Here is a 26666-nt window from a genome sequence, read left to right as displayed (position 1 = left end):
TAGGGGTGCTGTACTATAGCTCTATGCTTATATAACTGAGCCACTTCTGTAACATGATGTATGTTATAGTGTGTTGTTCCTTATTCTGTTATCTTTTGTCTTATGTATGTGAACGTTTAATTATCCCTTGATATATGGAAGGTATGCGACTTTAAATTATTCTTGTTAAAAAAAATTTACTTGTAAAATTCGCGGGGTTTTAACAACGTACAGGCTTATATTTATTAATTAATAATACAAAAAGGAAAAACAAGTTGGTAACATTCGATTTCTAATATGATCTAGACATGCTAGAAGTTGGGTCGTTACAATTTGGTATCAGAGCGGTTCTTCCTGTTAGAGTCTGGGGAATGGACTGAATCATGCTTTATTGCATGCTCTGTGGTGTGTCTCATGCTTATAGGGTATCTATGTGATATGTGTTGCATGAATGTCTTTGTGCTTTCATTCTGATAATGTTCACACCAAACTTGAGGTATTAAGACTGATCACCTTGGTATTGATTGTTTGGTATGAACAGAATCAGGATGCCTCCACGGAGACGTAGCGATCGGGAAGGGTCTACTGTTAACAATCTGCCACGAAACGATGATAATCTGTTTGCTGCGATTCACGCTATGGCTGAGGCTATGCGTGAAACGGCGACTGCTACTACCCAAGCAGTTAACCGTCTAGGGGAACGTAATGGAGAGCGTAACAATGATCGTAATGGTGAGAATGGTGGGAACGGTGGTGAAGATAACATGAATCATGATAGGCCTATGACATTAGCTGCTTTCTTGAAAGTTAATCCACTGAAGTTCAAGGGTACGACTGTAGCAACTGAAGCTGATAATTGGTTCCGAGGCATAGAAAGGTCCTTGAGGGCACAGCATGTCCCGGAAGAACAGTATGTAGAATTTGCTACTTATATGTTGGAAAGGGATGCTCAGCACTGGTGGCAGGGCATTCAACGTTTACTGCAGCAAGATGAGGGTAATATGTTGTGGGATGTTTTCAAAGAAGAGTTCTATAAGAAGTACTTTCCTAGAGCTACTCGTGAGGCAAAGGAGATGGGGTTGATGCAGTTAAAACAGGGAAGTATGTTTGTTGCTGAGTATACAAGGAAGTTTGAAGATTTATGTCATTTTTCCAAGGTTTGTCAAGGGAATCCAGCAGATTTCGAAGAGTGGAAATGTTTGAAATTTGAAGGGGGACTCCGTGAAGATTTGTTGAACTCAGTGGTTCCATTGGAAATACGGAATTTTGCGGAGTTGGTTAATAAGAGTCAGCTAGTAGAGGACTGTGCTAAGAAGATAGCTGCAGCTCGGATGAATCGCCCAGGATCTTCTTTTCAGAATTATAATCGGTATATAGCTCCTCAGGGAAGGAATTTTAAGGAGGGAGCAATGCCTTCACGAAGGTACAATCAGAATAGAAATGTTCATGCACGTCCTCAGCAGGATATGGGTAAGCGACCTCAGCAGGCGCAGATGCGACCAGTAAGTAGGCAGTGCGAAAAGGAGCATGGAGGTAGACCTTGTCAGTTTACAGGCGTTATCTGTTTTTCTTGTGGTCAGCCTGGACATACGGCTAAGGACTGTCCGAAGAAGCCAGTACAAGGAACAGATAGGCCACGACAGCAAGGACGTGTGTTTGCTATGACTGCTGATGACGCAATGAAATCAGACTCCCTAATTCAAGGTCAGTGTTATGTCAAATCTCGACTCTTAACTGTACTGTATGACTCTGGTGCATCACATTCATTTATTTCTGAGACTGTTGCGCATGAGTTGGGATTAGATTTCACCATGTTAGATTATAATCTAATTGTTCGTACACCCACATCTCAAAATGCCTTGACTAGTCAAGTATGTCAACAGGTGCCTTTTGTTATTGAGGCTAGGACTTTTATACATGACCTGGTTTGTTTGCCTTTGTGTGGTTTAGATATTATCTTAGGTCTAAATTGGTTGTCCAAGCATCATGTTTTCCTTGATTGTTTTAAACGAATTGCTACATTTCCATCATCTGAAATGCACACTGAACCAGTTGAGTCTTGTAGTTTCTATTTGAATTCCCTAAGAGTTATTTCTAGTAATAGTGGGTTAGAGGGTTACGTTCTACTATCGGCTAGCTCAGAAACTAATGAACAAGACTTGCAGCAAATCTGAGTGGTGAAGGAGTTTCCTGATGTTTTTCCGGATGATATACCTGAGTTTCCACCTCAGAGAGAGATAGAGTTTAATATTGATCTGGTTCCTGGAGCCGGACCAATTTCTATAGCACCGTATCGGATGTCACCGTTGGAACTAGCAGAGTTAAAGAAGCAGTTGAATGAATTGCTGGGGAAGAAGTTTATTCATCCGAGTGTATCATCATGGGCAGCTCCAGTGTTACTAGTAAAGAAGAAGGATGGTGGAATGAGGTTATGTGTGGATTATCGGCAATTGAACAAGATCACAATCAAGAACAAGTATCCACTCCCAAGGATAGATGATCTGATGGACCAGCTGAGAGGTGCGACAGTATTCTCGAAGATTGATTTGCGGTCAGGTTACCATCAAATCCGGGTGAAGGTATCAGATATACCTAAGACTGCCTTTCGAACTAGGTACGGTCACTATGAGTATACGGTTTTGTCCTTTGGACTGACTAATGCTCCTGCTGTATTCATGGATTATATGAATCGCATTTTTCGTCCGTATCTAGATCAGTTTGTGGTAGTCTTTATAGATGATATCCTCATCTATTCCAAGACAGAAGAAGAACATGGAAAGCATTTGAGGATTGTGTTGCAAATATTAAGAGCACGGAAGCTATATGCGAAGTTGTCGAAATGTGAGTTTTGGGCGACAGAAGTGGCATTCTTGGGACATGTGATCACACGAGATGGAATAACTGTAGATCCTTTAAAGATCGAGGCCGTAGTACAATGGAAGCAACCCAAGACAGTTACAGAAGTTCGTAGTTTCTTAGGGTTAGCAGGATACTATCGGCGGTTTATCAAGGGTTTTTCACGGATAGCTTTACCTTTGACTCGCCTTACTAGGAAGGAAGTTCCGTTTGAGTGGACAGAGAAGTGTGAAGAAAGCTTTGAAACTTTAAAGGAAAAGTTGACGACGGCGCCAGTTTTGGTGTTACCAGACCCATAGGAACCTTTTGCGGTGTATTGTGATGCTTCTTTCAAGGGACTTGGATGTGTATTGATGCAGCATAGGAATGTGGTAGCTTATGCTTCGAGACAACTAAGACCTCACGAAAGGAACTATCCGACACATGATTTGGAATTAGCAGCAGTGGTCTTTGCACTTATGATTTGGAGGCACTATTTGTACGGAGCCCAATTCGAAGTCTTCTCTGATCATAAGAGTTTGAAGTATATCTTTGATCAGAAAGACCTTAATATGAGGCAGAGGCGATGGATGGAATTCTTAAAACATTATAATTTTAAGCTGAGCTATCATCCTGGGAAGGCAAATGTAGTCGCAGATGCTTTGAGTCGGAAGAGTTTGGGCATATCCTGGATGATGATCAAGGAAGAAGAAATGATCTCAGCCTTTGAAAACTTAAAATTAGGAATGAGAGAGACATCAAGAGGAGTTGTTATGGCGCGACTACAATTAACATCTGACTTTAAGATAGCTATTCAGCAAGCTCAAGCCTAGAATTCAGGAATGCTGACATTGTTAACACGGATGAAGGCAGACCAGCCGGAAGAGGTACGCCAAGATAAAGAGGGAATATGGAGATATAGGAATAGAATTTGTGTACCTGCTCAGGAGGACTTGAGAAAGAACATTCTGACCGAAGCTCATGAAAGCAGATTTTCTATCCATCCCGGAACGACTAAAATGTACCAAGATCTGAAGAAGATGTTCTGGTGGCCGGGAATGAAGAAAGATATAGCAACGTATGTTTCAAAGTGTCTCACTTGCCAGAAGATTAAGGTGGAACATCAAAAACCACCTGGAACCCTACAACCATTAGAGATACCGCAATGGAAATGGGAAGAGATTACGATGGATTTTGTTACTGGGTTACCAAGAACCTCTGCCGGGCATGATGCAATTTGGGTAATTGTAGATCGATTAACAAAATCAGCGCATTTTCTACCAATTCAAATTGGTCACAGCTTGGAGAAACTCGCCCGGTTATACATTCAGGAGATAATACGATTGCATGGAATACCTTCATCAATTGTGTAAGACAGAGATCCAAGGTTTACTTCTAGATTTTGGGGAGCTCTACAGAAAGCTTTTGGGACGAAGTTGCACTTAAGTTAAGCATATCACCCACAGACTGATGGACAGACAGAACGAACAATTCGTACCTTGGAAGATATGTTGAGATCTTGCGTAATGGACCAACAGGGTAACTGGGACAAATACTTGCCATTGATTGAGTTTGCTTACAACAACAGTTATCAACAGAGTATCGGAATGGCACCATATGAGACCCTCTACGGAAGAAAGTGTCAATCACCATTATGCTGGTATGACAAGGAGGAAGGTAGGATTTTGGGGCCAGACTTGGTACAAGAAACTACCGAACGGATTAAGCACATTCGAGAGAAGATTCAAACTGCCCAAAGTCGACAAAAGAGCTATGCAGATATTAGGCGTAGGCCCTTAGAATTTAATGAAGGTGACCATATCTTCTTAATAATGACACCTACGACTGGAATATGTAGAGCTCTTAGGACTAAGAAATTGAATCCATGATATTTAGGTCCTTTTCAAATTCTTAAAAGAGTCGGTCCAGTAGCATACCAAGTAGCTCTCCATCCTTATTTGTCAAACCTTCATGATGATTTCCATGTTTCACAACTCAAAGAGTATAATCCCGACGAAAGCCACGTTTTACAACCAGAGACAGTACAGCTGCGAGCCGACTTGACATATCAAACCCTACAAGTCAGGACTGTGGAACGAAGTGACAAACAGCTTAGAGGCAAGACAGTATCATTGGTTAAGGTAGCATGGGGACAAACTGGAACTGAAGAGTACACATGGGAGCTGGAAGACAAGATGAGAAAAGACTACCCGTTTCTCTTTTCAGGTAATTGAAATTTTGAGGACAAAATTTTCTTTTAGGAGGGTAGAATGTAACGGCCTAGCCCCGAAGAAACGGCACTTTTCAGGATCAAACAGAATTTTTACAGAATTTTTAGGAATTTCTATGCATATAAGCACCTCCACTGCACAAGTGCTGCGTCTTCAAGCTGCTGAGTCAGCAGCTTGATTGCACAGGACACCTCTCCTAATCTAAGTAGGCACGTCGCGAAGAGTTGCGTTTTTGAGCCACTTCGGGCCCGAATTTCAAAATTCTGATTTCCGTGGTTAGTCTCTATGTGACGAGCCGGTCACGAATTTCGAGAGAAAAATTATACTAATATAATATTCATATATTATTATTTTATTCAGAATATTATATTATTATCTTCTCTACTGTGATTAATGATGATCTATGTTTAGTAATATAATAACTGAGCTTGAAATCTACCGGTAACGGATAATACCGGCATTCTTAGATGAACTTAGCACTGCTAATGCTTCATCATATATCTTTTATTCTTATGATTATCCAGTTACTAGTGTCATTTACACTAAGTAACTTAATGTTTATCCATTAGTAGTGTAATTACTTAAGTTCTAATACATCTAGCTTTAGTAATTATCCTTTTCTGAGATATTTTGACAAGTAACTTTTGGATAATCATCATCCAAAAGCCACGGCCTCCCTTGGACAGCTTGGCTATCATTTTTGTTCTTGGAAAAGCTTAGAACACCATGAAAGAAAACCATGAAGTTTCCATGAACACCTGAGCTACTTTCTCCGTTCTTTCTCAAACCGAAACCCCTATCAAAAATCTAATCTTACCAAAGTGTTCACCTCTTCCTCCTCTTCATTTCTATGTCACTTTTCATGGAGTAAATCAAGGTATGAAGGCTGCTCCTCCTCCTTGAAGATTCGGCCATGGTGGTTCCTTAAGTTAATGATGTTTTCTTCATGTTCTTTCTTAGGATCTCTTATTCAATCACCAAAAGCTCCAAGAAAACGTGATTTCTAGTTACCTTAAGGTGAGGAAAACCTTCTTTTCATCATCATGAAGCTTCAGCCTTCATGGTTCATAAGATTCTAAAGTTGTTTTTGATGTTAAAATAGGCGTAAAAGTGCTTCTGGAAGCTTGTTTTTGGTGCAATCTCGGACAGCAGCAAAGGAGGTAAGGTTTGGTAAATTAGTCAATGATTGGCTGTGTTCTTGAAGTGTTAAACCAGATCTTGTTGCTTGAGATTTGATTTTGGGTGTTTGTGTGATTGTTTGATCATGGAAACATGTTGTTTAATGCTTGAAAATCATGTTTATGATGGTTTTGAAGTGGCTGTTGGTGCTGCTGGAAAACGTCACATTCCAGCCATGAAAATCATGATTTTTGATGCTTATTTGATGTGTATTTGATGGCTGAAAAGTTTCCCTTTGGTTTGATAAAAATCGGGTTCAAATCGGTTTCCGAAAAGATTGAAAAACTAGCTGAAAATCAAGCAGAAATCTGATGAACTTTTGAAAAAAAATGTTTTTGGTTTTTGGAAGAACATGAAAACGTGTATTCAAGGAGTTTTGGGGTCAAAATGTAATTATTAAAAGTTTGGGGTTGAAAATTAATTAATCAAAAGTTGAGGGGCTAAAGTGTAAATATTAAAAGTTATAGGGGTCAAAGTGCAATTTCCAAGAAGTCCGGGGATCAAAATGCAATTTTTGAAAGTTAAATAAAATATTATTATTTTAATAATAAAATATTAATATATTATTTTATTAATAATATTATTTTAATAATAATATTATTTTATTAATAATAATAAAATATTGATAAAAAGACAGTTTTCCCTGAAAGCCTTAGGAAGGCAGATTTGAGTCCAGAATTCTCTAATTTCCTTTACTAAACACCTAAGAAGATGTATAAGAGAAGATATAGAGGTATATGAGGTAAAGAAATAAGATTTTGAAACCTGTGTTTAAGTTAAAAAGAAAAGGAATTAAAAGTGATATAGCTGTGTACCTGACCTTACAGAGTAAACAGAGAATTGTAAAATGAGCTTTCTGTGATGTTGTAATGCTTGATTTATGATGATTGCTAAATGATGGAAAGTATGGTTATATGTGAATTATGAGCCTTCGGGCAATGCTTGTGAATGTTGTGCGAGGACGCCCGTATTGTGATGTTGCTTCCCAGACAAGCTGCGGTAGAGTAGTACCAGCCCTGCATAATGAATGCTTGGTAGAGGCCTGACTTGCATACCTGCGGTATATTGAGACCTGAGCAAATACCAGCCCTGCAAGTCGAGAGCACTTGGTAGAGGATATGCGGTACTTAATCTGGGATTAAGTTCTGGGAAGGCCTTATCTGACTTGGAGGGTCGGATTGCGTCGGGTGCGGGTCGAAACCGACAAATGAGCTCATTACCTGCAGTAGGGACAGACATGCATCATACTTGTTTGTGCATTATTTATTGCTAATCTTCTTGTGTTCTTGTTCTATTCCTTGTTTGTTGGAGCATAATTGTGTGATTGCATATTAATGTGTGAATGTGCATTTATTTCCTATTTCCTCTCTTGTTCATGTGTTAGTTTATGTTGCTGTTATGTACATATTACTCTACATTTATTTATACTTCTATGACCACGGACATTACAAATGAACTTAACTGTAAACCCCGACCTTACTAAGAACTCCCCAGTTCTTACCCCTTACACCTCTACAGATGGACACGGGAGTCCTATTCTACGAGATTGATCCACCGTATATCCACGAGGACCCGGTGCGTGGCGAGTATTACATCTACTGTGCGGTACCTCGTATCCGTAATTATGTAGTTCGTGGTAGACCTTTCCAGTACCCTATTAGGACAGCATACTTTAATCCTGATGCACCCTATGACTTTCCTTTATCTTGGTTACACCCCGGCGGACATGGGATACCTCATCCTGAAGAGCAGATGCCACCTCCACCTGACCATCCTCCTCCACCTGAACCTCCTCTACCTGATGAGCCTATACCTGCCCAGCTTATCCATGAGGCACCTCCTGCACCTTTTGTCTTTGATGAGTGGGGTGTTCCTGTGTTGCCACCCGAGCTTGATCCTTTATCTGAGCCGATCGAGCCTCCTATCTTTGATGAGCAGCAGGGACATGAGTATGATCAGATCATGGAGGCGCCACCTCCTTCTCCAGACTGTATTTTGTTTGGTAGCTATCTTTTTATGGTTCCTGTGGCCAGCAGTGGTTCTTCTGCTATCACTCCGGCAGAAGAAGAGGATGAGGAAGAAGAAGATCCAGAGGAAGATCCTAACTTCATAGTTATCTCCTCTGACAGCGATGACGATGAGCCAGGCGAGGCGCCAGCAGGCGAGCATCACCATTCGCCCGGTGATTTTCCGTGAGGTACTCTGGACCAGGACTGAGGAGACTTTTTGAGACGCCTAGTCTAACTTCAGTACATTAGAGTGTCTCCCTCACTTTTGATTAGCATGATTAGAGGGAATAGGCATATCATAGAGTTAGGTTAGCCTGGGTGCCAGCTTAGGGGCTTTTGGTCAAGCCCGGCCCTGGGGCGTCTTATGTACATATATGTATATACTATATGATTCACTGACTTAGGGGTGCTGTACTATAGCTCTATGCTTATATAACTGAGCCACTTCTGTAACATGATGTATGTTATAGTGTGTTGTTCCTTATTCTGTTATCTTTTGTCTTATGTATGTGAAGGTTTAATTATCCCTTGATATATGGAAGGTATGCGACTTTAAATTATTCTTGTTAAAAAAAAATTTACTTGTAAAATTCGCGGGGTTTTAACAACGTACAGGCTTATATTTATTAATTAATAATACAAAAAGGAAAAACAAGTTGGTAATATTCGATTTCTAGTATGATCTAGACATGCTAGAAGTTGGGTCGTTACAATGTCAGTGAGCTTCCCTAGTCCACCAGTGTACGGTGGAGATTATCATTGGCCAATATGATAGTGATGACCATGGGATCGTGATGTCCCGAGATGACGCCAGCTGCATCTTCTTTGGTGAAAGTGATAGTAGGGAGGTCAGGTGCTTCTTCTCCTCCCTCGACATGATATACTTCTTTAAGATGTCTTTTGCAAGATGATTTGGAGATTCCTCCTCTCACAAATCCTCTATGTATCATGTGGACATGTCTCTCTAGGGTACGAGGTTGTCGTTCAGTTCGTCCGACATCTTCGTCCCTTCTTCTTTTTCTTGGCTCATCTATTTTGCTGGCTACGTACCGATCTAGTCTCCCTTCTCTTACCAATTTTTCTATAACATTCTTCAAATCGAAGCACTCGTTGGTGGCATGTCCATAGATTCAATGGTATTCACAGTATTCTGTCTGATTTTCTCCTCCTTTCTTGTTTTTGAGTGGGCGAGGTGGGGGTATATTTTCAGTATGGCATACTTCTCGATAGACATCTACAAGAGACACCCGAAGAGGGGTGTGCTTGTGGTATTTCTTGATCTTTTCTCCATGCTGATCTTCTTTTTTCTTGGACTCTTTATCCTTATCTCGGGAGGAGTTGGAGAATCCGGACCTGGAGGTCTCTCCTAGTCGAGAGTTTTCCTCCATGTTAACGTATTTCTCTGCTTGTTCTTGCACTTCATTCAAAGATGTGGGATGTTTTTTGATATGGAGTGACTAAAAGGCCCCTCTCGTAAGCCATTGATGAGACCCATGATGGCTGCTTCTGTTGGCAGACTTTGTATGTCCAGACATGCTTTGTTGAATTTTTCCATGTAGTTGCGAAAACTATCCAGATCTCCTTGCTTGATCCCTAATAGGCTTGGGGCGTGTTTAGTTTTGTCCTTCTGGATGGAGAATCTGGCTAGAAACTTCTTGGCTTAATTGTCAAAGCTTGAGATGGACCTAGGGGGCAGATTGTCGAACCATTTAATTGTTATCTTTGTCAAGGTAGTCGGGAAGGCTTTGCATCGAATTGTATCTGAGGCGTCGGTGAGATACATTCTACTTCTAAAATTACTGAGATGATGGCTGGGATCTGATGTACCGTCGTACGGAGTCATGTCAGGGGGTTTGAAGTCTTTTGGGATTTTGGCCTTCATGATCTCTTTGGTGAATGGATCTTGGTCCTTGCGGGGGCTATCTTCGTGGCTGGATCGAGTAGTTTTAGCTTTGAAATCGGCTTCAAGCTTTATGAGCTTGTCTTCTAATTCTCGGCGTCGCCTAGCTTCCCTTCGTATGTCTCTCTCGGCTTCCCGTTGATACTCGGCCTCTTTTTTGAGTTGTTTTTGTCGAACTTGAAGTGCCTCCATGACTCCTGTGTTTGGTGAATTCTTATCTTTGCTAGGCTAAGAAGCATCGTCTAGTGTGACATCTGCGTTCTTATGTGGCAATCTATTCTCTAGATCAGAATTGTGGTCATTGTCAAGGTTGTCTGCCATGATGATGGGATGACTTCCAGGTCCTCGACAACGGCGCCAATGTTCCGAGGGTTACCTGAAACTGTTGCTCGATCTCAGACGAGATCTTCTGTGCTGGTCAAAGATGATGTGTCCGACTTTGTGGGTGGTGGCCGGAGCTGTCGTGTCCGACTTGTTGAACTGGCGATGCTGCTAATCCTTTGTCACCGGAGGGTGGTGGTACCTGCAAAGGACTCTGATGCTTAAGTTAGCAAGTGTATTAAGCAGGTTTTTAGTAGAATTAGAGTATGAGTTATACCTGGGTGCTCCAGTGTATTTATAGTAGTTGGGAGTGACCTTCCTAGAGATAAGATAGTTATCTTATGTTATCTTATCTTGAGTGAAGTCATCTTTATCTTATGGGGGGCCGCCCTTATCTTTCTGGGCTTTAGTTGTCTTTAGATTGGGCTATGTCCCTTTATTTGGGCCCTTTTTGGGCTTCTTCATGATGATTTGGCCGAACTCTTTAAGAAGAGGTCGGGTAATCCCGACCTGAAGAGGTCGGTCAACTTGTCGTCAATCAGCCCGGGTCGGACAGCTCGACCCAGGGTATGAACAGTGGTTATTTTCAAATCCACATTGCACTAGAAGATTAGGAGAAAATAACTTTTACATGCCCCTTTGGAACGTATGCATATAAAAGAATGCCTTTTGGTTTATGTAATGCACCGGCTACGTTTCAAAGGTGCATGATGAGTATCTTCTCAGATCTTCTTAAGCAATGTATGGAAGTTTTTATAGATGACTTTAGTATTTATGGTGTTTCTTTTAACCTTTGTTTGGATAGTCTAGCTAGAGTATTAGAAAGATGAACTAGCTCAAACCTTGTGCTTAATTTTGAAAAATGTCATTTTATGGTAAAATAAGCTATTGTTCTAGGCCATGTTGCTTCTAATACTGGTATATCTGTTGATCCTACAAATGTAGATGTTATTACTAGTTTACCTTACCCCTCCTCCGTGAGGGAAGTCCGTTCTTTTCTAGGTCATGTAGGTTTCTGATAAACCCCATTTTAAGGGTTTATCTTGTAGTAAATTTAAGAAATTTTATCACCTTTTACCCACATTTATCCAAGGAAATAGCATGGTCTCATGATTGTCTAATAATTTATGTTTAAGTGTGAAAACATGCTTTTTAGGCCCTTAATTGCTAATTTTGATTCACCTTTGATTCCACTAGATGCCTTGATGTGTGTGTTAGTGATTTCAGGTTGAAAAGGCTAGGAATGGATCAAAGGAATGGAGAGGAAAGCATGCAAAGTGGAGAAATTATGGAAAATCAAGGATTGGGAGAAATTCACTCCACGCGCACGCACAGCAGACGCGCACGCATGAAATGACGAGGTCGCAAGGCGACGCGTACGCGTACATGACGCGTACGCGTGGATCGAAAATTGTTAAGCGACGCGTACGCATGACGTGCGCGTACGCATCGATATTCGCACGTGACCCACTTAAAGTGAATCCGCTGGGGGCGATTTCTGGGCTTCCCAGGCCAGTGGCTTAAAGCTTTGGTCCAAAAATTTAGACATGGCTTAATAGCCAGCCAAGCTTTATGTGAAAGCTTCAGTCCAAAAGATTAGACATCGCCAGTGGCCAGCCAAGCTTCAGTAGAGCATTACATACAACAGCCAAATTGATGGGAATCAAAAAGCTCCTGCAATGATAAGTGGAAGCCTCGGTCCAAAAAAAAATTTAGACATGGCTTGACAGCCAGCCAGGCTTCAATAGATCATGATAAAACTCAAGAATTCATTCTTAAAAATTCTGAAGAACAAAATAAAATAAATTTTTTAATTTTTTTTAAATTTCTTTTCAAAAATAATTAAAAAAATCCTAAAAATAAAATAAAATTACCTAATCTGAGCAACAAGATGAACCATCAGTTGTCCAAACTCGAACAATCCCCGGCAACGGTGCCAAAAACTTGGTACGCGAGAACGTGATCTCAACACTTCTTCAAAACTCCGCGTAACTGACCAGCAAGTGCACTGAGTCGTCCAAGTAATACCTTACGTGAGTAAGGGTCGATCCCACGGAGATTGTCGGCTTGAAGCAAGCTATGGTCATCCTTGTAAATCTCATTCAGGCAGATCCAATTGGTTATGAGGTTTTGATAATTAAAATATAAATAAAATATAAAATAAAATAGAGATACTTATGTAATTCATTGGTGGGAATTTTAGATAAGCGTCTGGAGATGCTTTGTTGCTTCTGAACTTCTGCTTTCCTACTGCCTTCTTCCAACCATGCGTTACCTCCTTCCACGGCATGCTGTATGATCCTCTCGGATGAAAACAAATCCATATGCGCTGTCACCGCACGGCTAATCATCTGTTGGTTCCCGCTAGCGTTGGAATAGGACCATTGTTCTTTTGCACACTGTCACTTCGCCCATGAAGAACTGAGGATTGATGGTTTAGAAGTTATAATAAATACTCGTTGTAAGTATAGTTACTAAACCAAGCAATACAAACATTTTGGGTGTCACAAGTAACAAACCCCTTTTGAAAATTGTTAACTGAGTATTCAAACCTCGGGTCGTCTTCTCAAGGAACTGCAAGGAAGTATGTTGTTATTATTGGCTATAAAGGTTGTAATCGGGGTTTAGAAGGTGAGAAGCAAGTGATTTAAATGACAAGTAAAGTAGATGGCAATTGAAATAAATAAATACTATAAAGCAACTTTTGGCAGGGTAGGAGAAATTAGAAGTCCAACTTAGTTATCTCTCTGAACAATAATGAAAGTTGAATCTAAATTCCACTTAGTTAACCTTTACTAAAGCAAAGGAAAGTCAATGGACTAATTAGTTTGACCTTCGAATCCTATTTAATTCCTAAGAAAAAGTTGGGATTATTGAAGTTCAGTTCAATTAGCAAGATAGCGATTATCAGTTATGTTGAGTTTGATAATGTTGAGTTACTGATTTCTTAACCAAGACCAAAAGGAGAAAAAGTAAAATTGCTGGAATAAAAATGTCCTTAGATGGAAAGCAATGGTAACACAAATTAAAGAGAAAGCAATCAATAACTGAAATACCTCAAATAATCAATATTTCAAACCATAACATAGGAAGGATTCATAAGTCAAGTTGGCAACATTTATAGATACGAATAAAAGCATTAAAGTAGCATAGAAACATAAATTAAAGTAAATATTAAACCTGGATCGAGAGTTACTCTTAAAAACTAAGAGAAGTCCTAAATCCTAAATCCTAATCCTAAGAGAGAGAGGAGAGAACCTCTCTCAAGACTAAATCTAAATCATCGAAAGTGAAAATTGGCGAGCCTTTTTCTGAATAGGTGCATTCCCCCACTTTATAGCCTCTAGTCTGTGTGTTCTGCACATGGATCTGGGCCAAAAGGGCTTCAGAAATCGCTGGGGGCGTATTCTGTAAATTCTGATACGCGGCCTCTGTCACGCGTCCGCGTGGGTCACGCGGTCGCGTCATTCGGAGCATTTCCTTGCCACGCGGTCGCGTCAGTCACGCGTCTGCGTCGTATGCGTTCTACTTAAGGCGCGCGGTCGCGTCAGTCATGCGGCCGCGTCGCTGCATCTTCGCTTCTGGCACGCGATCGCGTTTTCCATGCGATGGCGTGGATACCAGTTTCTGCAAAACTCCATTTCGCACTTTCCTTTCATTTTTGTACGTTTCCTTTTCCATCCTTTAAGTCATTCTGCCTTAGAAAATTTAAAACTACTCAACACACTAATCACGGCATCGAATGGAAGTAAAGGTAATTAAAATAATTAATTTTAAAGCTTAGGAAACATGTTTTTCACATACATCACATAATAAGGAAGGGAAAGTAAAACCATGCAATTAACATGAATAAGTGGGTGAAGGATTGAATAAATCACTCAAACTAAGCACAAAATAACTCATGAAATATGGGTTTATCAAGCACAGATATATGTTGATGAGTTATTGAACCCTCATTGGATTTTGTGTTTACCCTCTAGTCACTCAGTGTTTATTGGGTTTATTCACTCTACTTTTTTTTTATTCTTACTTTCTATAACTTTGTTCTTCATCTAACCAATCGACAATTATAGAGTACAGTCATACCAAAAATCATGAGGTCTTTAATTAAGGTTGTAATGGGGCCAAGGTAAAGGTAAGGGTATATGTATAAGGCTAAGTGAGCTACTAAGTGAATCCTTAATTAGACTAAGATCTCACCTAACATACATATTTAGTAGAACAAGCTTCTTTACCAATTTTCCCATATTATCCCACTTGTTGTTACATGCTCATGTTTTAATTTTATTTTTATCCCATGTGCATTGCTTTTATTTTGCATTGGGGAATTCTTTTGTATCCCCTTTTATTAAATGCTGAAAAATAATTCTCTCTTTTTTTTTAATGCACATGGTAATTGAATCACTTTGATTTCTCATGAGCATGCTTTCCAAATTTTATTCTATTTCTTTTAACTCTTCTACCTTTTGTTTCTATCATCCATGTTCCCAATAGGTTTCCCACATTTTAATCTATTCATAATTTTCTATCTTAAGCTAACCAAGGATTCAACTTGGGATTTTATTTTGTTTTTCTGCTTAAGGCTAGTAGTGTGGCTAAATAGAATAAAAGGGATTTTAAAGGCTCAAGGGGGCTAACAAGGGTGATGTGAAAGGTAGGTTATTTTGGGGTAAGTGAGCTAAAATCAAATGATGGCCTCAATCATTCTTTTGGTATGTATCTATATTCTATATTCTATATTCTATAATTGGACATATAGATTAAAGCAAAGTAAAGAACATCAGAATAAAAAGAAGCGAAACACACAGGAATAAAATTATGGTTTGAATGCAACCATACAATTAAGCTCAAGACTCACAGGCTGTGTGTTCTCTAACTCAAGCATCATATATCATTCATATATGTTATTCAAGTTTAGTTAAAAATTCCCATTATTCTCATAAAAAAATTATTTAGGGTGCCCTTTAAAGTTTTAATGTTCCTCCTTGATGAAATGTTGTCAACTTAACTATATGATGTAATGCTATATATACAAGCCGGGTGTGAAGGGGTGTCATCACTGGTAGGGATGGTAGCTGGGGGCTCTGTGGTGGTGGTGGGCTGAGGGTCTAGCTGCTGTAGAGGCCGTGCTGACTGAATCGGGATCTCCGAATCTGCAGCCTCGATCTGATGCGTAACCTCCTGATGTGGTGCAGCCTGCTCTGTGCCTACCTGTGGATGGGTCTCCTCCTGGGGCTCATCCTCCTCCTCCTCTGATGGCTCGGATGGTGTGTCAGGCTCGGAGGGGATGTCACCACCCTATCGGATCATCAGCTTCAGATGTGAATAGCGTCGCTGGCTGCGACGCTCCAATCTCTCATACCAGCGCCGGTTACGGCACTCCATCTGATCAAGCTGTCGGAATAGGCGGTGCACGAGGCGATATACGGGCTCCGAGGCAGGTGGAGGTGCAGTGGTGGTAGCAGGGGCAGCCGTGGATGAAGAGGGTCCAGCAGACGGTGGGGCTGTCTCATCAGTAGCAGTGAAGGGTGGTGGTCTGTAGCCCAAAGCTAGGAAGTTCCTGCTGTGAGAAATGATCTTCCTGCACTCTGCCGCTGGTGGTCTCTCATTGGCATCCTCCCAAGGCACGTCAGCTCGACGGCCTAGCTGTGTAACCAGGTACGGAAAAGGGAGGGTGCCTCGGATGTGGACCCTGGCCATATAATGCCGGATAAAGCATGGCAGATAAAGGTCCTTACCCTCCAGCACACACCATTGGAGGGTGATCATAGTAGCCGGGGTCTCCATCTCATGAGTACTCGGCATCACATAGTTGCTCAAGATCTGGTGCCATAACCGAGCCTCATCATTTAAGTACGCACTCTTGATCCCTCTAGGCATGGTGGTGTCCTGACCCATCTCCCAAGGAACCGTCGGGTCGAGAGCTATCCGTGCCTTCACAGCATCCCAATCAAACTGCATCAGGCGCATGTCCTCCTCAGCCTTTGTATAACCATCAGGCTGATCGGACTTGGCTGGGAGCCGGAGAATGTCCTCTAAGGCCTCCTCAGTGACTAGAATTTGTTTTCCTCTCAGGTTTACTGCATCGAGGGTGGTGATGTAGTAGTTGCAGTAGAATTCTCGGACCCAAGATGCATTGACCTCTGTTAGTGCTCTCTCCAGAAAGAACCAGCCTCTTTGATTGATTTGCTCAGTGGTGTACTGCTGGAGTGCTTCTGGAATCCTCAGAGTTCTCTCCGGGTATAGATTTCTGGAGTTTGCAAATGCCGTATACTTCAGCTCACAGTATCAGTTTGCAAATTTTATTGAATCATTTGCAGGGAGCAGCTGGTCGTCTTTTTCCTGCTGTGTAAAGTTCTTCTCCCGCCATGAGGAATCATGCATTAGGTCAATGATGGACTGGGAGGAATCTCCTCTCTTGCGCTTGCCAGTAGCCTTTCCTTTTCCTTTCCTCTGTGAGGTTGACATCCTGAAAAATGGGAAACCAGGATATGGATAAAAATAGGGAAGCAAATAGGCAATTAAACAAAGAAAACTCAAAGCGGCAAACGAGAATGGGAAATAGGTAAATGAGTTAAGTAATGGCGTATTAAAGATTGTAGTAGTTTAAAAATTGGAAAGGAAGAATTTACAATCCAAAATGTAACAGAAATCAAGTTAAATAGAAAAAATTGTCATTATGCCATGGTTAGAAAGTTAGAGGAAAGTGAAAAATCAGAAAAGAGATTCTGAAAGGTTAGTATGGTTAGAATTTGAAAAAGAAGTTAGTAAATTAAAATTAGTGAGTCAGTAAAATGCGGGTTAAAGTAAGTAGCATAAAGAAAATAGTCCATGTAACAAGGATTCACAATTATGACTAGAAATAACTCATAACCGAACAAGGAAAACAGGGTGATGTTGATTCTAATAGATATAAAGAAAGCAAGAAGTGGAATTAGAATATCACAGATGCAGTTTATAAACCAGGAAATCAAAGGGGATAAGAAAGTCTGCCATAGCATTCATGAAACGGTTTGGTTAAAGCAGAGGACAACAGAGTTCAGATTGCCAAACCAAAACATGAATGAAAACAATTCACAAAAAAAAATTTGTGCAGCATTTCGGCTAAAGTTGGATTATCCCGGAAAATAAACAGCAAACAAGGCAGTTCATATGAATTAAAAAAAACTTGCTGCAGTTACCTATAATTAATAGAAACAGAAAAATTCAGAGTAACAAGCAGCAAATGCAGGAAATCACAGCATATGAACAAGGTCACAGGAACAGCAGAATTGCAATTTTGATAAAACAGAAACATGAACAGTGCAAGTAAACAGACCTAGATCCACTAACCACAGCCTAAACTACCTAACAACCTAAAAATCCACTACAGCATGCATATCTATCTATCCTAATTATGAACAGAAACAGAAAAAAATTGTAAAATAACTGCGAAGGACAGAAAGGCGGCGTTCATCGGAACCTGGTAGGCGTGAGGAGTAGAACGGGGTAAGAAAGCGGCTGGGTGGTGGCTGCGGCGGCGTCCGGCGCGGTGGAGGGGTACGGCGGCGCGGTGGCGGCTGATGGGGCAGTGGAGAAGGGGGTAATGGGGATATGGTTTAAGGTAATTGATAGAGGAAGGGAGGGGGGTTGCGTGTGGGTGGCGGAGGGGGCGCGGCTGGGTTGGGTGCGGTGGTGTGAGGTGGGCAGTGGCAGAAGAGGAGGGAGAAAGTGGAAGAAGGAGAAAGAGGAAGAGAGAAGGGATGGGGGTGGTACGGCGGCGGCGTCTGGGCGGTTGACGGCGTCGGCGGGGGTCAGAGATGGTGGTTGGGTGGTGGTGCGGTGGTGGCTGGGGTTTGGAGGAGGGGAGAAGAAAGGGTTGGGGTTCAGGGGGGTGGCGTGAGAATAGGGTTCGCGTGATCTGAGGGGTTTAAATTAGAATCCACGCGGTCGCGTGGTGGGGTGAAAATGGGGGTGACGAGATCGCGTGGGTCGCGCGATCGCGTCGCTGGAAATTGTGCTAAACGCACGACTCCAGCACCGTTTCAGCGCAACTCTCTGTCTCCTTCTGGGGTGATGTGCAATCCATGCGACGCGATCGCGTCGCTCACGCGGTCGCGTGGGATTGGTATTTTGCAAGTGACGGGATCGCGTGAGGTGCGCGATCGCGTGGGTCAATTTGTGCAAAACGCACAAGGGCCGCACGATTCCAACCTAACTTTCTGGACGTTGGATACTTACGCCGATCTCCAGGATGACGCGGTCGCTTGGATGACGCGGTCGCGTGGATAGTGTTTTCGCAGTATGACGCGATCGCGTGGGGCATGCGGTCGCGTCGTGCATCCCTTTTTTTTTTCATGTATGATAAATGCAGAATGCAATGATTAACATGAATGCTATGCATGATTCCAGGTTCAATGAAGTAAAATGAAAAGGGAAATAAAAATGAAAGCAATTAACAAGAAATAAATTGAAAAAGAAGCAACCATACCATGGTGGGTTGTCTCCCACCTAGCACTTTTAGTTAAAGTCCTTAAGTTGGACATTGGAAGGGCTTCCTGTTATGGTGGCTTGTGTTTAAATTCATCCAGAAATCTCCACCAGTGCTTGGAATGCCAATAGCCTCCGGGGTCCCAAACTAGGCATGTAAAGCTTCTGAGCAGCTTCAAACAGATTGTTAGGCTCCCGGGGTGACAAATGTAAGAATAGATTCCAGGATCCCAAGCTTTGCTATTAAATCCGCCTCCGTCTTGATCTACATGTCTCCATCCGGGCGGTTTAAAGAGTAAAATCTCACCATGGTGACCAAACATTCTCTATGATCCATGCAATTGAGCATGATACCAATCCGTGTACTTCGAGGTGATGCGTGGAACCTTATTGAACCTTGTGCACCAACTCTGAGTACGAGCCATTTCCCTCTTACTCTTAAAGCCGCAAAGAGCTTTAAGCTGGCCATCTGTTTCAAGCAAACCATATTCAAGTGAATAAGTAAAGTTATAGGTTAAAGATTGTACCCACTTGAAGCTTGTATTAGCTGGCAATGGCCTTGGGGTAGGTGTTTCTGGTGGTTCTGTAAGTTCTTCTCCCTTGGGTTCTTCTGTGAATTTCTCTACTTCCTTGCAAGAGTCTACAATTGTATCTGTGTCCTGGTCAAAGTCTTCTATCTCTTCCTCATCACTTGAGTCATAGATTGGAGGTTGAGAGAAATCTACCTCTGCATCATCTTCGTATTCATCTGGGGAAGATTCTTCAATCTCAGAGACTTCACTTGCGAATGCAAGTTCATTACTAAGAGAGCTAGACTTGTGACTATCATCATCAAGGGAATTTGTGTCCTGGGTTATTCCGTCTGATTCTTCATAAACAACTTGCCTTGGAGATTGTACAATATCCTCCTTAGCATCAACTGTAGCGTCCTTGACGGAGTTTTCCTCAGTTCTAGAATCCCATGGAGGTTCAGCATCTCCTAGATCTTCAACCAACTCTTCTTCTTGAACAATGACAACTTCTTCTACTTGTTCTAGTACGAATTCATTCTCTGTCTTGTCCACTGGAGTTTCTGGTATCTCCTTCATGCTATGCTCTTCATTAGATTGTTCACATGGGGATGTGGCTGATCCTTGTGTATTTGAGCGCCTAGAAACCTATTGAATTACTACTTGCTCCAGTTGTCGAATAGTTGTTTGAAATTTATTTACTGTTTCCTTTAGGCGAACCTCTGCTTCTCGGGTTGCCGGACTTGGGCATGATACATAGGAAAGTGGCGGTGATTGGGAGTGATTGGATTGGTACTGGGGTAAGGAAGGACCATATGGTGGCGAATGGTGAAGAAAAGCTTGTGAGTGTGGTGGTTCGAGGTTATGTTGAAAGGATGGTTTATATGCACGGGGTTGGGCTTGTTGGTAGTTACAAGGTTGTCCACCATATCTTTCAGCTGGGTATGCATGGTAGAATGGTCTTTGTCCAGGATATCTCGGAGGGTGTTGCTGCCTAAAGGGTTGATTAGATCCTCTTGACTCCATCCATCCTTGCTTGGTTTGACCTTGATGCATATTCCTGCTGTAACTTCTATTTCCTTCAGCAAAGTTAGAACCAAACTCAAAGCGAGAGGGGTGAGAATTCATGGTAGCAATAAAGATAAAAAGGAAAAACAAAAATAAATAAAAAAGCAAAAGAAAAATATTTACAATAACCAATAATAATGCACACGTTAGCAGTTCCCCGGCAACGGCGCCATTTTGAAGAACTGAGGATTGATGGTTTAGAAGTTATAATAAATACTCGTTGTAAGTATAGTTACTAAACCAAGCAATCAACCTTTCTTACAAACGTTTTGGGTGTCACATGTAACAAACCCCTTTTGAAAATTGTTAACCGAGTATTCAAACCTCGGGTCGTCTTCTCAAGGAACTGCAAGAAAGTATGTTCTTATTATTGGCTATAAAGGTTGTAATCGGGGTTTAGAAGGTGAGATGCAAGTGATTTAAATGACAAGTAAAGTAGATGGCAACTGAAATAAATAAATACTGTAAAGCAACTTTTGGCAGGGTAAGAGAAATTAGAAGTCCAACTTAGTTATCTCTCTCAACAATAATGAAAGTTGAATCTAAATTCCACTTAGTTAACCTTTACTAAAGCAAAGGAAAGTAAAGGGACTAATTAGTTTGACCTTGGAATCCTATTTAATTCCTAAGAAAAAGTTGGGATTATTGAAGTTCAGTTCAATTAGCAAGATAGCGATTATCAGTTATGTTGAGTTTGATAATGTTGAGTTACTGATTTCTTAACCAAGACCAAAAGGGGAAAAAGTAAAATTGCTGGAATAAAAATGTCCTTAGATGGAAAGCAATGGTAACACAAATTAAAGAGAAAGCAATCAATAACTGAAATACCTCAAATAATCATTAATTCAAATCATAACATGGGAAGGATTCATAAGTCAAGTTGGCAACATTTATAGATACGAATAAAAGCATTCAAGTAGCATAGAAACATAAATTAAAGTAAATATTAAACCTGGATCGAGAGTTACTCTTAAAAACTAAGAGAAGTCCTAAATCCTAAATCCTAATCCTAAGAGAGAGAGGAGAGAACCTCTCTCAAGACTAAATCTAAATCATCGAAAGTGAAAATTGGCGAGCCTTTTTCTGAATGGGTGCATTCCCCCACTTTATAGCCTCTAGTCTGTGTGTTCTGCACCTGGATCTGGGCCAAAAGGGCTTCAGAAATCGCTGGGGGCGTATTCTGTAAATTCTGATACGTGGCCTCTGTCACGCGTCTGCGTGGGTCACGCGGTCGCGTCATTCGGAGCATTTCCTTGCCACGCGGTCGCGTCAGTCATGCGTCCGCGTCGTATGCGTTCTACTTAAGGCGTGCAGTCGCATCAGTCATGCGGCCGCGTCGCTGCTTCTTCGCTTCTGGCACGCGATCGCGTCGTCCATGCGATCGCGTGGATACCAGTTTCTGCAAAACTCCATTTCGCACTTTCCTTCCATTTTTGTACGTTTCCTTTTCCATCCTTTAAGTCATTCTGCCTTAGAAAATCTGAAACTACTCAACAAACTAATCACGGCATCGAATGGAAGTAAAGGTAATTAAAATAATTAATGTTAAAGCTTAGGAAACATGTTTTTCACATACATCACATAATAAGGAAGGGAAAGTAAAACCATGCAATTAACATGAATAAGTGGGTCAAGGATTGAATAAATCACTCAAACTAAGCACAAAATAACTCATGAAATATGGGTTTATCAGCCCAACATTCGCAAGTTTGAAGCTCGTCACAGTCATCCATTCCCAGATCCTACTCGGAATACCACAGACAAGGTTTAGACTTTTCGGATCTCAGGAATGCTGCCAAAGGTTCTAGCCTATACCACGAAGATACTAATCTCACGGACTCAGTTCGTGTATTAGATATCCAAGAGAGTATACTCAAGCTGTCGTCCAATGACTACGTTGAACATCATGTAGATCGCTTTGTGGTTGTCAGGCACGCGATCTTGCCTAAGCGAGTAACGAAGATTGGGTAATTGTCACGGGTCACCCCTTCATTCTGACTTAACTGAATTAAGTTCGAGAGTATATCTTGGAGAAGAAGTAGGCGTGAATTGAAGGAAAAACAGTAGTAATTGCATTAATTCATGAAGAACAGCACAGCTCCACACCTTAATCTATGGGGTGTAGAAACTCCACCATAGAAAATACATAAGTGAAAGGTCTAGGCATTAATTCATGGTTTGTTTGCTAGTTTTACTAGTTAGGATTTTATCTTCTTTATTTCTTATTGCCCTTTGTCTTTATTTTCTATTTCATTATGAATTCTCATCCTTTTGGCTATGAGTGTAGTTCAAACTATATTGTAGGAAATGGAAGCTCTAATGAGGATATGCATCAGGGATTTGGGAATCAAGGATGGGAGGAACCTCAAGCTTATGAACAACCTTCATGGAAACAACCTCCTACGAACTCCTATGGGTATAATTATGATCCTAACGTACGCCAGTCCAATGTGTGTGATGACCCTTGTTGTGGTTGTCAACCACAATCATCATATGCATGTGACCCCATTCTTCAATATAGCCACACATCATACTCACAAGCCTCACACCACCATTCCACTCTACATGACCATAACTCATACATACCATATCAACCATTGTTCGAATCACATATGGAACGACCACCATCCCAATACCCATATCCCCAAGAACCACAATTTCCACATACACCAACGCAAGAACTCCACCAACATGAACCACCTTTCGATTACAACAATCTTCCCTTAACCGAGGAACCCTCTCTTCCACTACCACCTCCCGACGAAGCCTTCATATCAGAACTGAGAGACCTTGAATCTCCCATCTTAAGGCGGCAAGAGGAGGATAAAACTAAGTTTAAGGAGCTAAGAGTAAAGATAGCTAGCATGGTAGAAGCCGTGAATCACTTAACGTCTCACCTAAGTTCATGCACTTTAAGTACCCCCATTGTTGAATGTGGAGAAACAATCAAGGAGCTTAGTGAGAGTATGAACTTGAACCTCCATGGTGAGGAAGGAGAATTGAAGCCAGAAGGACAACAAGGGGAAAAGATAGAGATTAGCGAACAAAAGGAAGTAATAAATGGATGTTTGGGATACGTTGAGCACATAAAGGAATCTCGAATTGAAGAACCCTCTTCCAAGAAGCTTGAAGGGGATGTCGAAGAAAAGAGTAATGTTGCAGAAGTAAACAGAGAGTCGAAGGAAATTGATCAAGAAGTAGGTTCCATCACTAGTGATTTTTTACCCATGTTGATCAACTCCCTCGACGATCTTGTTGAACCTTTCCCCAGTGGATTAGAAAGCAAGGTTGAGGAAGACTTGAAACCTCCAAGGCCTACTGAAGATGAAGAATTGGGAGAAGTATTCCAAGCAACAAGCACTCCTATCTATGATGATTTCGAATCAACATATGATTCGTCCGAGTTTGAAGAGTCCTTCCCCAAAATGTCTAGATTCGATTACGAGGTAGATTTTACTTTACCTTCTATCTATGATGAGAGTGATAGGGAAGAAATAGAAGAAATTAGTGAAGAAGGAGGTGAACTTGAGGAAGCTCGGCATGAGGAGGAACTTGAAGAACCTCGCCAAGTGGTGAAAACCTCTAGAAGAGGATGGACGGAAGTAGAGCATGCTTTATCAAGATCTTTGGGAATTCTCCCACCTAGTTTGTCATCCAATCCTCCGCCTGAGTGGGTAAAACTTCTAACTCTCAGCTTTACTATCACACTTGAGTATGGTTTGCTTAAAACGGATGGCCAACTTAGGGCGCTTTGTGGAATTAAGCGAAAGAGGAGGATGTTTGGTGGTTGGCGTTCTAAATCTAGGCTCATTATGGTGGGAAGCTCGAAATTGGAGAGCATGGGTTAGTGTAATGCTCGATTAATTGGGTCTAGGAGAGTAGTTTGGTGCTTCCATGAGAATTCTATTTTCTCGTCGCCCGAACAAAGTCAAGGCAATCAACTAGAATATGGGTACGAGGACAAGATATGGGATCCTGGATCATCTTACGATGGTCAATCTCGGGAGCTCACGTCTTGGAAAGGACCTCACCAAAGCTTAATGAAGAAGGTTGGAACTTCTGACAACCAATTGAAGGACAAGCACTCTTGGAGGTTCAAGGATGGATACAAGCGCAAACCACCTTGACAAGGAGCCTCCCAATGTCCAACTTAAGGACTTAAACTAAAAGTGCTTGGTGGGAGACACCCCCCATGGTAAACTCTTTCCATTCTCTTGTAGATATAATGAATGAATGAATTGGGTTCAATTGTATATAGTTTCTTTACTTCTTGGTATATTTTTCTTTGCTTGCTAAGATGTTTATACATTCTATGCTTTAATAAGGGATAATTCTTTGAATTGAGTTTTTGTTTGAATTTCAAGTTTTCTCAAGTTATTTGAAGAATCCCCTATGTTTCAAAATACGCTTAATCTTGCATCTTAGCTAGTTTAGAGTTTCAGAGAAGAATGGGAAGGTTATGAGCTCTTTTTGACGCTCATTAAAAAAAAAAAACCAACCTACGCGCAAGCGCAAAGCGGGCGCACGCGTAGGTGATGTGTATTTTTGGAGAACGAATTCCAAACACACAAATCTAACCGGCAAGTGCACCGGGTCGCATCAAGTAATAATAACTCACGGGAGTGAGGTCGATCCCACAGGGATTGAAGGATTGAGCAATTTTAGTTTAGTGGTTGATTTAGTCAAGCGAATCAAGATTTGGTTGAGAGATTTGTGATTTGCAGAATTTAAATTGCATAGAAAGTAAAGGGAATGGGTAAATTGCATGAAATTAAAGAGAACTGAAATTTAAAGTGCTGAATCTTAAAGAACAAGAAATTAAATGGCAGAAGCTTAGAACGCAAGAAATGTAAATTGCAGAATCTTAAAGTGCAAGAAATGTAAATGGCTTGAATTATAAAGGGAATTGGGAATTGGATTTGCAAAAATTAAACAAGGCAAAGTAAGATACAACAAAGATAAGAGTGGAAGATGAATTGGATTGAATCGGATCTTGAAACAGAAATGTAAATGAGCTTGACAGCAGTAAACAGAGAATGTAAAATGATAATTCAGATCTCAGGACCCAAGAGACTAGATAACCAAGTCTAGATCTCAATGCCTTCCTAGATCCAACAAGAACAATTGCCAAGGAAATGTAAATTGCAGAGAAAGTAAATGAAGAAGCAATTAACAGAAATTTAAATTCAATTATGCAGTAAAGAAACAGACAGGTCTCAGGATGAGATTGAAACAGAATTCCTTCAATTCTCCAACCCAAGATCCAAGACAGGAAAAGTAATTGAAATTGAAAGCAAGAAAACTAAGAGGAAGGGAATTCAATTCTCCTTCCCCGAGACTTAGAAATTAAAATTCACTCAACACCAAAAGCTCTCTGAAAACTCTCTATGAAAACTCAAAGGAAAGCTCCTCGAAAAACTTAAATCCTATGCTATTTATACACTCTCTTCAAATGGTCTTCAAGCCTTCAATTGGGCCTTTGCTCTTGATGGAATTGGGTTCATAGAGGCCTTGGTTGATTGCTCTTGGAGTTTGGAGAAGAACCGAAGTGAACCGGGTTTGGAATCATGAAAGCTTGAGTAAAAGTTTGAATAAAAGTTTGAGGCAAACTTTTACTCAAACTTTTCACATCAGCCACCCTATTTTGCTGCTACCAACATTTGGGCAAAAGTTTGGGGTCAAACGTTTGCTCAAACGTTGGCCTCCCCTTGCACACTCATGGCACCAACGTTTGCCAAAAAGTTTGAGGCAAACGTTGGCGCAAACTTTTGCTCTCCAGGGTGTGTTGTTCATGCGCCAACGTTTGCCAAAAAGTTTGAGGCAAACGTTGGTGCAAACTTTTGCTCTCCAGGGTGTTGATTTGTGATGCCAAAAGTTTGCCAAAAAGTTTGAGGCAAACTTTTGCTCAAGCTTTTTGCCCAAAAGTTTGCACAAAAGTTTGAGGCAAACTTTTGGTCCAGCTTTTTGCTCCCTGGTTCATTTTCACTTATTCCAAAAGTTTGAGCTAAAGTTTGAGGCAAACTTTTGCTCAAACTTTTTGTCCTCTCTTCCTCTTAGCCATTCCTTCTTGCTTCAACCTTTCTCCAAGCTTTCTTCACCTATCATTAATTAACCAAACACATCAAAGCTATGCTCAAAATCATGAGATATTCATTCTTTCATAATA

The 26666-nt window shown here is 41.1% G+C and overlaps 2 protein-coding genes across 2 annotated transcripts; both read left to right on the top strand.

The window, feature by feature from the left end:
- The first annotated feature begins 527 nt into the window (after positions 1-527).
- Positions 528-3134, top strand: LOC112778446 (uncharacterized). The gene is made up of 2 exons (XM_025822760.1): positions 528-1904; positions 2163-3134. Exons 1-2 carry the CDS (start codon positions 528-530, stop codon positions 3132-3134), a joined length of 2349 nt encoding a protein of 782 aa, XP_025678545.1.
- A 1206-nt stretch (positions 3135-4340) lies between these two features.
- On the top strand, positions 4341-6441 carry LOC140182286 (uncharacterized). Its single transcript, XM_072228440.1, has 3 exons — positions 4341-4626; positions 4711-5040; positions 6362-6441. Exons 1-3 carry the CDS (start codon positions 4341-4343, stop codon positions 6439-6441), a joined length of 696 nt encoding a protein of 231 aa, XP_072084541.1.
- The last annotated feature ends 20225 nt before the right edge of the window (positions 6442-26666 follow it).

Source organism: Arachis hypogaea, chromosome 19 (genome assembly GCF_003086295.3).
Source record: "Arachis hypogaea cultivar Tifrunner chromosome 19, arahy.Tifrunner.gnm2.J5K5, whole genome shotgun sequence".
NCBI lineage: Eukaryota > Viridiplantae > Streptophyta > Magnoliopsida > Fabales > Fabaceae > Arachis > Arachis hypogaea.
This window is presented reverse-complemented; position numbering and strand designations above follow the sequence as displayed.